The sequence below is a fragment of the Dermacentor albipictus genome, chromosome 1 (genome assembly GCF_038994185.2).
Source record: "Dermacentor albipictus isolate Rhodes 1998 colony chromosome 1, USDA_Dalb.pri_finalv2, whole genome shotgun sequence".
Lineage (NCBI taxonomy): Eukaryota > Metazoa > Arthropoda > Arachnida > Ixodida > Ixodidae > Dermacentor > Dermacentor albipictus.
The window spans coordinates 309,034,326-309,049,555 of record NC_091821.1 but is presented as its reverse complement, the minus strand read 5'-3'; the positions used below and the strand labels follow the sequence as shown (position 1 = coordinate 309,049,555).

Below are 15,230 nucleotides of genomic sequence, written 5' to 3'. Positions count from 1 at the left end.
GTGGCGAACACAGTGGATGATCGTCGAAAATCTGATCAGCGGGTTAAGAGCGTCGGCTTCTATTCATCAGTCATCGAAAGTTCCAGAGTAAGCGCTGGTGCCCGTGTGACTTCCAGAAAGTTCTACGCCATTCACGTCGTGCATACATGAAATCAGATTACACAAACGTTCGGTGACGACAGACAGCAGACAGAACCATTGATAACTTTCTAGAAACTTCCGATACATGCAGGCACGCTCTGCGCTGTGCGATAACATTTGTTAGGCGGTGAAACGTGGTCACCCAATAAAAATAAACAAGTACACATGTCAATATCACAAACTATGATTTGAAGCGATTGTTACCACAGCATTAAGGATCTGGTTAATCTGCCTAGGCAGTTGTGCAACAGTCTCGGAAGAAAATTAAAGCTAGGAAATCAATTTGTTCACAGTAGCACAGTACAGTTTACTTCATCTGCTGCATGAAGACGCTTTGGATAAAGATTACAAAAACAAGAAAAAGAGAACCTCCAATCGGGGCATTGTGCTGCATTGCCTTTAAGTAGGCCTTATGGTAGCCTCGTTTGCCATTGAAAGCAGTTGATTTCAGTGCAAGAAAGTTGACTATTTATGAATTTAGCCATTTAGGAGCGTACATTCTGTACATACTTGAACGGCATGTAAATCTGGTAGACTGCCACAAGAGTTTTTCAAATGCAATATAAGCTACAGTTCTTAACAGACTGAATGCCTAGAGATGCACTGTTGAGCTCCCATGTTTGAATAAGAAATCACGTTTCATAAAGGCAGCATGCTTGGGCCTTGAAGTAATCGAGTTCCTTCACAACATTTCAAAAATATTTGTAGGCAAGTGTACATTATCAGAGGTATAAAGTGGTCATTGCCCTACAATTTTCAAACAATAAAGAAGACTATTGTACCAGACAATATTGGCTGATGTTTTGTATAATATATGCTGATAAAGTAGTTGTTTGCATTTATTGAGAGAATGTGTTTAATAAAACAAAAAGGATGTGAAAGATCGAATGTGGCACTGCCTTCTTACTCTTGAGCCACTTTCCTGTGACATCACAAATTTTGGCAGTGACTTAAAGAAGCTACTTAACATTGACAACAGAAATGGTGAACTGCATCGTACCTGAGACACTGAACTTAGCAGTTTCTATCAGCATTTTTCTTTGAAGAAGATTGTCCATGAGTTTATTGAATGTGAAAAATGTTCCATGTCATAGGAGCAATGTCTTCACCGTCTCTGTTAGTGTGTAAGGGAAATCGATAAATGACAATTCAACCTTTAGCTTTAATTTTGTTTCTGCTTGTTAGTCAACTTATGCGCAAGTCAGAAAATAAAATGTGAGAGAATGCACCTATCTATCCATTCCATGCTTTGCCCTGATCTGTCTTATGGTTAACTTTTTTAAATCATACAACTTTTCACCTAATTTAGTGATTGCATTTAGCGCTTCTTCAAGAAAGCAGTTAAATTTTCTTCACTTGTCAGAGGACTACAAAGTTGGCAGGCGGTGTGCTGTGCCTTGGTGGTGATCTGGTGAAAAAAATCGCATGAATTACTTTCTCAATACAGCTGGAATTTGAACAGAAGAAGAAGGCAGAGGGAAAGAAGGCACGTGAGGACAAAGATAAAGTGCTGGACATGCTTTTCTCAGCCTTTGAGAAACACCAGTATTACAATATCAAGGACTTGGAGAAAATCACACGGCAGCCAGTGGTAAGGACAGTATCTCTAAAGCACTGTGTAGTGTCCACAAGAATGCTGACGCAAGTGTTCTGTAAACTGTAAAGGCATCAAAGGAGTACTGACACATGTTTATTAGAAAAACTGTAACACACGATTCTTGCGTATAAAAGAATAAAACTTTGAGAGAAACACTTATAGGATATTTAATTTGACAGTAAAAGTGCCTTGAAATTCTGGATCTGGCGTCATCAATGTTTTCATGACTTGGTTAAAATTTCATAACAGCCGTGACACAGAAGAATTTTGTCCTGCTGTGCAGCAATGAGGCTAAGTGTAAGGCTTTTGCTCATATAATAATAATAATAATAATAATAATAATAATAATAATAATAATAATAATAATAATAATAATAATTAATAGAACTAGAATGCTGTACATGTTTCTTGAATAGCAGTCAGTTGGCTATGACGTAGTAGTTCTGCGGAAATCCGCAAGGTGGAGAGAAGTAATGAATAAAGGGAAAATCAGACATCCACCCGTTCTTAGCAATTGCTACAAAGGAAACCCATACGGGTTCCTCGAAAGAAAAGCCTCATAGTTGAAGAAAAATTCATCCTGGTCCGGGACTCGAACCCAGGACCACTGCCTTTCTGGGGCAGCCGCTCTACCATCTGAGCTAACCAGGCAGCTAGCAGATGGCAGGGCGAAGTCGAATTTGTCGACAACACGAAGCAAAGGCAAGTGTATAATGTAGTAGCTCTGTGGGAATCCGCATGGCAAGTGTATGACATAGTAGTTCTGCGGAAATTGTTGTCGACAAATTCGACTTCTCCCTGCCATCTGCTAGCCGCCTGGTTAGCTCAGATGGTAGATCGGCTGCCCCGGAAAGGCGGTGGTCCCGGGTTCGAGTCCCAGACCAGGACAAATTTTTCTTCAACTATGAGGCTTTTCTTTAGAGGAACCCGTATGGGTTTCCTTTGTAGCAATTGCTACGAACGGGTGGATGTCTGATTTTCCCTTTAGTCAGTTGGGTGTGTTGGTAAACCCTCATGTTGGAAAAAGTGATACCAAAACGGATACTTAGCAAGAACGCAAGACAAAGCACTACTACCAGCTGAAAAAATTTTATTTAGAAAAAGTGTATTACTAGATAAAATTTTTCTAGTTGTTAGTAGCGCTTTTTCCAACATGTTTCTTCAGGCTGCGCATGGATGTAAGCAATTGTAAGTTATTTAGGATACTCTGGCAATGGCCACAATTATTTCTTCGGTTTAGGGGGCCTTCATGTGGTGCAAAATGAGAAAGTAAAATATCTGTGAAGAGAAAGAGGGAAGTAATGGTACATTGAGTTGACTGAGTGCCTATGGCAAAGATAGGAGCAGCCTTGAGTGGGCGAAAGCCTCTTAAAAGTTTTGACGTGTAATGGCCCGTTTCAAATACCTGGCCATGCAGACAGCATCACTGCAGTTTTCTAACTTGTTGCTGCACCTATTTCTGATTTTCTGTGTCATCAATGGCTTGAAAATCATGAATGAAGTAATAACTTTGAAAAACACGCACTTATCAGCACATTTTGCCAGTGGGGTAGAAACTTGGAAAAGATTGAAGTGCATGAAAGCAAGCTCATGATTGTACAGTGAACAATGTAATGGAAAACAACAGCCATAATTTCAGGTAACAGGAAAACTGTACTATGAATCGTAGAACAAATGCACGTAACTGACATTCTAGTTAAGATGAACCCCCTTACCGCACGGTGTATGATATGCATAGAACTTCTAGCATGATAGCAAAAAAAGAAAGAAAACTCTACATATTTACCCAGAATAAATGTCCTCTCTAGCATTGAAATGCTACTACATAGCAACTGTAGCGCTGAGAATATATTTTTGATTATTATTTTTATATTTTTATTATTATTATTAGGTACTCTTTGCACACAATGTGCAAAGAGTACCTAAATAAACAAGTTATTTACGCAGTTTCTACTCTCCATTTCAGTGCATGGGATTCCAGAGTGCCTGATAACTGTTAATTACCCTACCTACTATGATGTTTTCATCAAAAAATCTTCTGGTCATGCTATGAGGCAAGCATTCATGCTTGCCTTTATGATGCTTCGTGCAGTTTTGGGATGTGTTGTGAAGGGGAGCAGAGTTTTCTTGCCTTATAAAAGAATGAATTTAGTGGCAAAATATGATATTTCTACAGGCTATATGGCTGCTTAGCATTATCATTGGTGTTGAATACGCCAGGAAATAAAAATTTAAACAGTGTTTATGATAAAGATAGCATAAGGCCTACCTTTCTCCATGCTCTAACTCTCGAGGAAAAAAAAAAAACGGATTTGTTTTGGCTTGCATCAAGCCACTAAAGACTATGCAGAGCAAAAATTGACATAGAACCAAGTTTTATAAATGATCCAACCTAGATATTGAAGCTATCAATGAAGCTTCACATCCTCAAAATTAAAGAAACTTGTACTACCTGCAACTGAAAGAACCATACACTGTTTTTCAAGTTGTGTTTAACTTCTTTAAGTAGTTTATGTATATTTGGCAAGTCTTCTGCAATGAAATGTCTTTCTGAATGGTCATAAAATATGCTTGTGACTGCGTGGTGTACCATATATTATGTCCGACAACCTTGGCTCATAAAGTTGCAACCATACATTTCTTCGAAAAATTGAAGTTTGTTTAGGTTTATCTGGTCTAAACAAAGGCTCATCTAATTTTTTCACAATAAAAAATTTATTCTGTAAGGGGTTAAGAGGATGAGCACTTAATCATGGCTGTGCAGTTTAGGGCAGCAGAGTGTTTGCTCCAAACCAATTGCTGCATTTAATTTAAACTAATGGCTACAAACCAATCTATAGCAATAGTGACCCACAGCTGTATTGACCTTAATTTCCCCTCATCACATGCCATTTTCTCTGCCTGCACTGTTTATAGCCAGGCTGTCAAGTGGAAACTAGAATAGCAGCTTGGGCTTGTTGATTTTCTATCCTGGTGTTAACAGTGCAAAATGTAGATGGGACACGAGAAGACAACACCACAGTGCTTTTGGTGTCACCTTCTCGTCTCGTGTCCCTTCTACGTTTTGCGCTGTTAACACCAGGCAGGTGGAAACTGTTTTTATGCCAGTCCAGTGAAAACAGTCGATTTGGCTTAGTTCAGGAGTAAAAAGAATAATGGTTCACTATAGTAGAATTAATTCACTCCTGTGAGTTAAAATGGAAAGAAAATTATTAAAAGTGCACAAATCATCAAATTTCAAATCATCAAATATCAAATTTTTCCAACACGAATCCAACACGCATTGTAGCATCGAATAGGAATGTCTATTTTGGTATAATTGGGCACCACTCTTGTACAAACTAGTGAAAAAGAAACAGCCAACTACCAAACACAATTATAATCAGTTTTAACACGATAGCATTAAGTGTCCCGTGTTGCAGAAAATTCGGTGTTGGCATCTGGCGTCCAGCGTTGAACGTCGCTTCGGCAAAAAAAATTCCAAACTACGCATACCCAACCACGCAGGCCCTCTATGTGGTGCAAGGAAATTACTGAACTAATTGAATTTCTCAAGGTAAAATATGTAGAAAAATCGTAAAGTACAACTTACACACAAGCTAAAGACATGATAGTGTCGGAGTGTAGTGTGAATATATGAGAAAACATAATTCTGTTACACGAAAACTAAGAAAAAAAACGACAAAACCCTTTTCCAGCACTTCTACTATTCATAGAGCGGCCATGGCCTTCCAGGTTTGTGCGAGTAAATCTCAAAGGCCATAAAGCAGCGCGCCGGATTGCTTGCAACATCTCCAGGTGGCACTCACCTTTGCCGCATTGCATCCCATGCAAGAGACCGGGTTTCTACCAGAAAGCTCGCCTTCGTGCACAGATTGCGCCGCCAGCGTTTCCTGGTAAACATTACGGTTACATAGGCTGCAGTTGCTGGGAGGTGTAAGAAGCATTCAGAAAGCAAAAAACACTAAATTACAGAGTACAAGCAGTCATGTAGATTTCCCCTGCGAAACCACACACAAAGCTTGCATAAGCCATGTTGTTTGTGTGGTCCTCCGAAAACATATGTCATTGTTTCAATTTTGATATTTTTGATACTTTGCTTAACAGACAAAGCACAGTAACTCGAGTGTAACAGTCGGTTGTTGGGAAAGATTTGGTTAGTTTCAATATTCGAATATACCAAAATAGTTCATTTTCGAATATGAATAGTTGGTGTGTAACATTGGCTTTGTATTCGAATAGTCACTAACTCCTACAAATTATGAAAGCAAAATTATAAACAGTGAATCTCATTATAACAGTCATATCTGACATGAAAACACCTCTGTTATGTCCAATATTCATTAAAGCATATATCTTTACCTGGTGGTATCAATAAAAGGCATATTAGGTTATATCATTATACCCATTAAGTTGTTACAACCATGTTTGTTATATTGAGGTTTGATTGTACAGTCTTTTGATGAAGTGTTCAAAACAATGGGAATCATATAGACAGTTTTCTAGAAGTGCTACCTGAATAAAAGCTGTGAAAACAGTTGGATATGCTCACCCTAGTGTGTGTGGCATACACTTGTCTTAGCATGTCCAGAGAAAGTTACAAAGGATCCATTCAGTTCCAGAGAAATAAATTATTGCACGATGGCTCATTATAGCATGCACACAAGGGAACGTCTATGCTGACTTTTTTAAGGCGTACAAATATAAATATATATATATATTTGTACAAAAGTGTACACACACACACGCACACACACACACACACACACACACACACACACACACACACACACACACACACACACACACACACACACACACACACACACACGGAAAAACTTTTATGTAGCACGTACTGAGCAACAGAAAGCTGTATCGGGAGTTTTCATGTTCCTATACAATTTTCTCATTGACACCTTTAATCTAATTGTGTGTGTATATATATATATATATATATATATATATATATATATATATATATATATATATATATATATATATATATATATATATATATATATATATACACGCACATATATATGTGTGTGTGTGCGTGTGTGTGAATGTGAGAAGAAAGGAAGCCTAGTGGGCCGATCTTATTAGTCATAGCATAAGAAGTCAGCAACCAAGGACAGCATAGCGGAAATTATCTGCAGATTTTAATTGAATTAAAGAAATCATAACTAAATGGAAATGAAAGAGGATGAAAAAACAACTAGCCGCAGGTCAGATATGAACCCACATCTTCACATTATGTGTGTTATGCTCTTAGCAGTTGAGCTATCGCTGCGCCATATTTCCATCCAGTTTCTGGGGTATTTGTGTTTGTCTACTAGAATTAACCCTGGGAGTGTTAGCCAATGCCAACACTCACAGTATGTGCGTGTGTGCACATAATTTGTGAAATGCTCTTTAGAGTGATGATTTCAGCGAAATGCATTAGGCTTATGCATTACACTTTTTGTAGCATATGAGTCCCACTAAGGCCATGCAATCTCATTTCCAGCCCTACCTGAAGGAGATCCTGAAGGAAATCTGCAATTACAATGCCAAGAATCCTCACAAGAATATGTGGGAGCTGAAGCCAGAGTACCGTCATTACAAGGATCAGGAAGCCAAGCAGTGACTGCTTGTGAATTGCTTGTTGTGCGTTTCACCTTGAAGAGTTATGTGATCGAATACACAAAAATATGTGTACTGCCTACTTTGACATTGCGTTTTGATCTCACAGAATTTCTAAGACACAGCAAATTCTATCATGTGGTCTCCCCTTTCTACTCATGTTCAAGAAAGCACAGAAGCAAGAATTTGTGTTGACAAGCATATAAACAAAAATAAAGAACTGGTCCTTCCTCCACATTTATATTTGTACTACTGAAGTTGTCATTTAGTTTTTCCGTCGATTGTGATTGAGTGAATGAATACAGGAGGATGAGTTTTACTTAAGTTGATATTAAATTTGTACAAATACTTAATGTTAGTAAAATTTAAACAAAAATACTCAAATTATGATCTTGAACATCACAAAGCTACACAGAGGGCTATTAGCCCCGTGAACGAACTAGAGGGGTGCTGCTAGCGCCGCTTGCATGACGCCAGGGCACGGACTCGCGCCTGTCGTCTGCTGCAGTTCGGGCAGTGTCCGGGTGCCTTCTGCAGTGTTTTCGTTTGTTCGCCCTCGTTCTCTCTCTATGTATACTTATGGCGGTCATTTCAAGTATACCTTTACGACGTCTTCATCGCGAATATTTATTCAAAGAGCTTATTTCTTAGATGACAATAGAATCAAAGGCAACGCCGCAGTGCCAGACGAAGGAGCACAGGCTAGCCCATTGTGGTTTTTCATGTGTGGATCGACAACCGCAAAAACATAGCACATAAGCATCCAGTTACGATACCATACCTGCCGCAGTGCAACAGATATGTCACAAACGCTGGCTATATATGACTTCTACAACAGTTCATCATCATCATCAGCCTTGCTACACCCACTACAGGGCAAGGGCCTCTCCCATACTTCTCCAACTACCCCGGTCATGTGCTAATTGTGGCCATGTTGTCCCTGCAAACTTAATATCATCCGTCCACCTAACTTTCTGCCGCCCCCTGCTACACTTCCCTTCTCTTGGAATACAGTCTGTAACCCTTAATGACCATCAGTTATCTTCTCTCCTCATTACGTCCTGCCCATGCCCATTTCTTTTTCTTGATTTCAACTAAGATGTCATTAACTCACATTCGTTCCCTCACCCAATCTGCTCTCTTCTTATCCCTTAACGTCGCGCCCATAATTCTTCTTTCCATAGCTCGTTACGTAGTCCTCATTTTAAGTAGCCCCCTTTTCGTAAGCCTCCAGGTTTCTGCCCCATAGGCGAGTACTGGTAAGACAATGATGTTATACACTTTTCTCTTGAGGGATAATGGCAACCTGCTATTTATGATTTGAGAATGCCTGCCAAACGTACCCCAGCCCATTCTTATTCTTCTGATTATTTGAGTCTCATGATCCGGATCCGCAGTCACTACCTGCCCTAAGTAGATGTTTTCCCTTACCACATCCAGTGCCTCGCTACCTATCGTAAACTGCTGTTCTCTTCCGAGACTGTTAAACATTACTTCTGTTTACAACAGTTACCTTGATCTTGATCCGCTAAAACAGGTTTGCTCACGACGACTGGTTCATGGTAAAATATTGAATTTTTTGCATTTCTTCACAGAAATCCTCAGCAGTAATACGAGGACTTAACTAACACTGCAGTTTAGATTCTACCAGCACCACTTGCTTCTTTAACTGCTTCTAAAAATTAGCCGGATCTTCACGTGTTTATTTTAAGTGGCAGTACTTTGAAGTAAAGCTAACTGAAGCTTAGAGCTGCTTGCAGAATACGAAAAGGAATTTACCAGTATATATACTGTTTTCCATGGTGTATGTTCAACTCGAGAAATTCACTGGTGTTTGTTGCTTGAGGAATACGCACGACTAATCTGTTTGGCGAACTGACACAGCTGCTCGGCTCAAATTTTTTTGTGAAATACGCCTTTTGGACCATGTGGCTGCAGCTAGAAAGAAGCTGAAGCGTCATTCATTAGTAGTATGGGACATATTGAAGATATCATAATGTCCTGGTGCAGGGTCAAAAATCAAGTGAAATATGTAAGTGGTGTCTCCTTATGAAGGTTTGCGAGGTTCTCTTTTACGTACTGATGAAGTGAATAGTTCTCCGTATGTATAATTAAACGACGCCGGATCGGGATATGGTGAGGCAGAAGGTACTTGAATTTTGCTTTTAGAGGCAGCCGAAGCTGCGCTGTAGTACCTCGAGTATGCTTTGAGCATTACAATTGGCACTGTAAAAAACTGCCTCATGGTTTCAATTCGAAGTTGTAGTGAACTTATTGGTTGTGCAAACAATGCATGCTTTGCCATAACGGCAGTCAGTTGCTTCCGTTGCATGGAGGGGCTACTGAGGGCAACCATGAAACATTTCAGCGCTTGCAATTGATTGGCTCTCGATCTTAACCATGAGACGTTTCTTTCAGGTAATTTCTAATATTGTATTTTTGAATTAACTATGTAAATGCTCTATATGACGTGCCGTCATGTTAGCAGCCATGAGCAATTCGTTTTATGGGGGCTTGTGTCAGAGAGTGGCGAAAGTAGCAGCAAATTTTTCATACGAAATGCGTGCCTGGCTCTATCCTTTACGCATCAATAAAGTGGCCATATTTGACTAGAACAACTCACCAGAGTAATAAGAATCATGATGACTGCTTCGCTGGGCAGTGTCTTTCTAACACGGATAATATGTTGACACCAAATACTAAGATTTTTCTTCCATGTGAAGTGCAATGTCTCTCATATCTAAGTACCAAGAGTATGTTAAGTGTTCAGTGAAGCATCATACACAAGTTTGCGTGTTGAATTTGCAGATATTCTTTTTACTCAAAATTTATAGACAGCCACGGCGCATATATGCATTGTAAAAGCAGTAGATCCCTTCAACGCTACATAGCTTGCGATATCCAAGCTGCAAATTTTCTCGACTCGCGCGCTTTAGAAGAAGGAACTGTGGTTCAGGCGTAACAGCAGAAAGAAGGCAGCATATCCTTCGATAACTACGGCTCGAGCCGCTCGTACCTCAAGCATACGTGAAGGAAATGAACGCTCGCGGCAGCCGAGTGAGCAGGAATGAGCGACGTCCTGGCCGTGACGTCACTCGCGTGTGGGCCCCACTCTAAATTCTCGTCGCTAATAGTGAACTCTAGTGCTGTTGGCTGCTGTCACACCTTTGTGGTCTCAAGGATTGGAGTGTGATTGTTTCGATCTGATTTGATTCACAAGCAGAATGTAGAACCAAGAAGACATTTTTGGTTTCTCCTATGGAACCTCGCAAGCAATACGTCGGATGTCATTTATATTGCACCTACTTCAGTTTTCTTACCAGTGTAATCAAGAGTGACCACCCAGTTACCATTTCTTTATTTAAATTATTATATTAGTCTTCCACACTAGTGAACTGTTTGACGATCACCAATATCAAATGCTCACGGGTATTACTAACATGCTTGCCCCTTCACAAGCCACATTCAAATTTGCCTCTGCTAAAATGACAGCAAGCCCATGTGCATTTACAAGTGAGGTAGCATGGTTGAACCACGAGTGCAGTGAATAAATTGATGAAAAATTTCAATAAAGATGGTCAACCAGAAATGAAAATAGTTTCGTTCTGAAGTTTCTTTTTTAAACAGTTATGTTTCGGTTAAATACACTTTGCGTAGGGTTTAAAGGGGCATTAAAGAATCTTCAGCTGAACTCTTCAATTACAATTTTTAATATTGGGAGGACAGCCTTTGTTGGGAGGGGAGCCTTGGCGAGCCAGAGAATTGACAAAATTTAGTTGCTAAGCAACCTTCATGTTCTGATACGATGGGTCCTGATGACGTTGCATATTTTTACATCTATTCATGAGCTGTTAGTAGTTTATCGGTGAACATGGATTACTTTGCATTTTGAAGGATGCAAGGCTGCAGCCTAATTTGTTTTGATATGTTTCTACACAAAAATAGCCCAAGCACACAAAAAGAACATCTAAATCTGTAACATCATGATAAGACACCAGTGCTGCTGCTGCTTTGGCACAAATATTGCAAAAGGAGAGTCTTGCCTTCATTTTCTTGTTTAATAATGAAATTGTACTCTGCCATATAAATGCTGATTGAGTCTTGCAAGGGTGCTTTGTCAATCTGAACCGATTTTTTATTTTTTATTAATGTCCAATAGAAACACAGGGCTACAAGAGGCTCGTGATCACTTTGATAGTTTGGAACATCTGGCATTCTTGTACCACACACTGAAAGCATGGTACACAAATGTTCTTGCATTGTGTCCCCATCAGAACGCGTCTGTTGTAGCTGAGGAACAAATCTCCTTTGAAAATGAACAATATAGCCACTGAGTGACCACAACGGGGGAATTGAATTAGGTATGAATTGTCTATAAAAATATCTTCGGATGGAATAATTTTCAATGCATTAAAAACTAAAGGTGGTAAATCGTTTTTAAAACAGGCTCGTTGAACAGTTTGCAAGCAGAGAGTTGCATGATTGCATGCTCAATTGGTTTGCAGGGGTATGAGCAAATAGGTTAATGATCACAGGAATTTGTGCAAAACAGGTCAATCTTCAGAAATAATGAAAAGTGACTGTGCAACATCACACCAGCACCGTGCTTTGCTGCGACTAGATTTTTTTTTGCTGCCTGTGATTATGTCCATTATTGTCTGCTGATCCTCCACTACTCAATGCTAGTTGAGCAGCGTTGAGTTCTCATTTCTGGTTTTCCGACGAGGCACATAGCTTTCTTTGCGCTGGTAGGAGTTGGTGACATGGAATTTACATGCAGCCTGGTGCACATAGGGGGGTCTGTAATGATGTGTAATTAAAATGGCTTGCTTCTCGCACTAAAGAAGCAACCTTACAATATTACACAGCAGACGATAGGCTTTCATTTAGAATAGAGGATTAAAGAAAGTATTTGTGGCTGAGCGGCAGGCACTTGAAGCAGCCATCAAGCAGCCACGCTTTGCATGGACCTTAGAGCCTTGTGCAAGCTCTAGTTATTGCAGTATACTGCAATGTTCAGTCAAAAGCAAGTGTGAGGAAGATCGGCATGCTGAAAAGCCCAGTTGCCATTGTGTGGCTTGTACCCAGTTCTTCACTCAGCACACTGAGAAATGTCGACAACTGGCCCGTTATTTGATATCTGCTCAACAGTGTTGTCAAAAACAGTGTCATGACCTCAAACCACCTTCTCACCCTTTCACCATCAACAGCCTCATGTGGCTTTGGGTCCCACCTGTTGCTGCTCCCGGGAATTCGTCCAAGCTCCTTCCAGAGTACTATGGGCCCTACCAGATGCTTGCTCAAACATCACCAGTTAATTACCTGGTCAAACCTGTATCGTCATTTTCCGATCTCCATCGTCACGGTCGAGAGACTGTCCGCATTAACTGGCTCGAGCCATATTGTGATCCACTGACCTCTCCCTAGGTCACCAGGACGGCTACTCTTTCATACCGGGGGCGATTGTGAGGAAAAAGATCGGCACACTGAAAAGCCCTGTTGCCATCGTGTGGCTCGTACCCAGGTCTTTCTCCGGCTGCGCCCTACCTGCTCATGCTCCGTTTGTCATGGCTGCTCTATGATCCGAATAAGTCCCCTTTATACAAGTAATAGTTGGAAGCTGTGAACCTTGAATTTTTTAATTGGGTGCTGTTTGAATAATGCAGGAAGCAGCTTGTGATACCATTACACATACAAATTTAAACAGGAGCTTGTGTTCCTTTTCTTTTTTTTTTTAGAATCTCTTTAGTGCTGTGTTCACTACTTGAATATAATGAACGAACCCACTCGATAGACTATTGCTAAACAAATTTTAAACATGTTTCAAGAGGTTTCAGCAGTTTCCAAGAGCTACCTACTTTGCAGACCCATCACACATAATGCACATTGTCATACCTTGCACGCATAGTAAAATTTAAATTATTCCATAGACACACTAAATTTTGTATAACTGTTTGTCCCTAGTTGGTGTACATAAAATGATACGTCTTTTAGCACCGTGTGGTAGGGTGTCACTCATCTGGTGTGCAGCTTTGAGTAAGTAGCTACCAAGGCCAAGCGAAAACTGGTACTGTGGCATAACTGTTCATGTCAGTAAGCCGAGATGATTGCATGTGGCGATGCAGCATGCCGGGTAACCATTGTATAAATATCATATTTCTTTCACATCATTGGTTTCATGACATTAGTTTGCTAGAATGTTGATAAAATGACTAATTTAATGGCAAATCCTGAAAGTGCTTTAACTGAATGTACTAAATTGGCTTAGTCATTGTTTCAAAGCTGTCTCTAGAAAATTGCAATTGAAGGATGAACTCCCTTTCCTCAACTTACAATGGACTCTAGTAGCAAGGGCATCATCACATAATGCTTCATACTCTGCTGCCAGTCTCTTGCATCTGTATCTCTTTGAATCGATATTTCAGAGATTTGGGCTGGTTTGCAGCGAGAAAAGTTGGCCGAGATTCCTAGTTTGAATTATATCGGAATTACAAATGGAACATACACAATATATTGACTGCTGCAAGCAATCCGAATAGTGAAAAAGCTGTATGTGCAAAAGAATATAATTGGTATTGTTTGCAATAAAAGTAGGGGTGGGCGAGTATTCAAAGTTTCAAATATGAATCGAATATTAGTAATTATTCATACTTGAAAAGGAACTATTATTTTCGAACACTGAAAACTAACTACATATTTCAGAACAACTGACCATTGCAGATTATTAGGAGTGAACAATGAATTTTCAGAGCAATGTTAAAACAAGATCAATAATTCAAGCTTTGTTTTCAAACAAGCATTTGGCACAGACCTGCCTGGTTAGGAATATAACTGTATTAAAGACTGGCAGAACACTATGCAAATTTTGTTTTAAAAACAGTGCGTTTCATATCCGGCTGCTGGCCCCCAGCATCTTACTCTTGAAGGAGCTGATTCAGCTCTGAAACAGGATTTTTAAAATAAATTTTGGTTGGAGTTCTGTCAGGCTTCGATTAAGCTTTGCTTTTGCACCACATGACAACTTCCGACTTTGTAGTGTGTCATCTATGGCAATCTTGTCATGCAGCAGTTTTATTTTTTACACTACACCCAGATTTATACACAACAGACGAGTGCAGACATTGCGATTCTAGAGCCACCCTGGAGCATATCCTATGAGAATGTACGGCTGTGATACAGAACAATGGTGATGCAGCCTCAAACAGCGACAGCCTCTGTGCGTGCTGGGAGTTTGCGTTGCTCACTTCAGACCTGCAGCACCAACTCTGAGCCGTCCAGCGAGCCGAGGAAGCCGCCAAAGGCCAACAACCCTTGGCCGAAACGTAGGTGAGGTCCAAGCCCACCCTACCAAATTGCAGGGCACTCAATAAAGTTACTTGAATGAATGAACCTGCAACGTTTTCCTAGCAATCAGCCCTTTCACATTACTCTAAGGCATAGAAGTCCTTCAGCACCTTTTTTCAGAACATCCCATCATTTTTTAGCAACCATTTGTTTAGAATTTATAGAAAGCTACATATACAGGCACAATTCTTTTTAGAAAACTTCGTTTGCAATCGCGCTTTAAGGTTGTTGAAAAGCTATTCATATATTTTTAATCACAACTAGTGATCTTATGTTTAAAACTGATCCTTGGTCTCTAATAGCTGTCTATGTTGCACTAGTCAGTACAGGAGTGCTATATAATTATACCAAAATAAATATTCCTTCTGTAAATATGTGTCTGTGCTTCAAATTCAAAAACATTTATATTCTAGTTTATCAAAAAGTGGTGCTACAACAGTTTTTCTACACAATAAGAAAATGTTCGTCATCTGTAGATGACGCTACCACAAACATACATGCCAAATACTATTTCAGTGCATGCAGA

The 15,230-nt window shown here is 39.9% G+C and overlaps 1 protein-coding gene and 1 non-coding gene across 2 annotated transcripts in view; one reads left to right on the top strand and one right to left on the bottom strand.

Annotated features, from left to right (window-relative positions):
- TfIIFbeta (transcription factor TFIIFbeta) overlaps positions 1 to 7,609 on the top strand; it is a 29,900-nt gene extending 22,291 nt beyond the window's left edge. The window contains exons 7-8 of the mRNA XM_065438699.2: positions 1,589 to 1,732; positions 7,245 to 7,609. Of these exons, the coding sequence (XP_065294771.1) occupies positions 1,589 to 1,732; positions 7,245 to 7,364 (264 nt within the window). The 3' untranslated portion in view covers positions 7,365 to 7,609. The remainder of the gene's footprint in view (positions 1 to 1,588; positions 1,733 to 7,244) is intronic.
- Positions 2,316 to 2,389, bottom strand: TRNAS-AGA (transfer RNA serine (anticodon AGA)). Its single transcript has one exon. It is a non-coding gene; the product is annotated as a tRNA-Ser (tRNA).
- Positions 7,610 to 15,230: the final 7,621 nt, after the last annotated feature.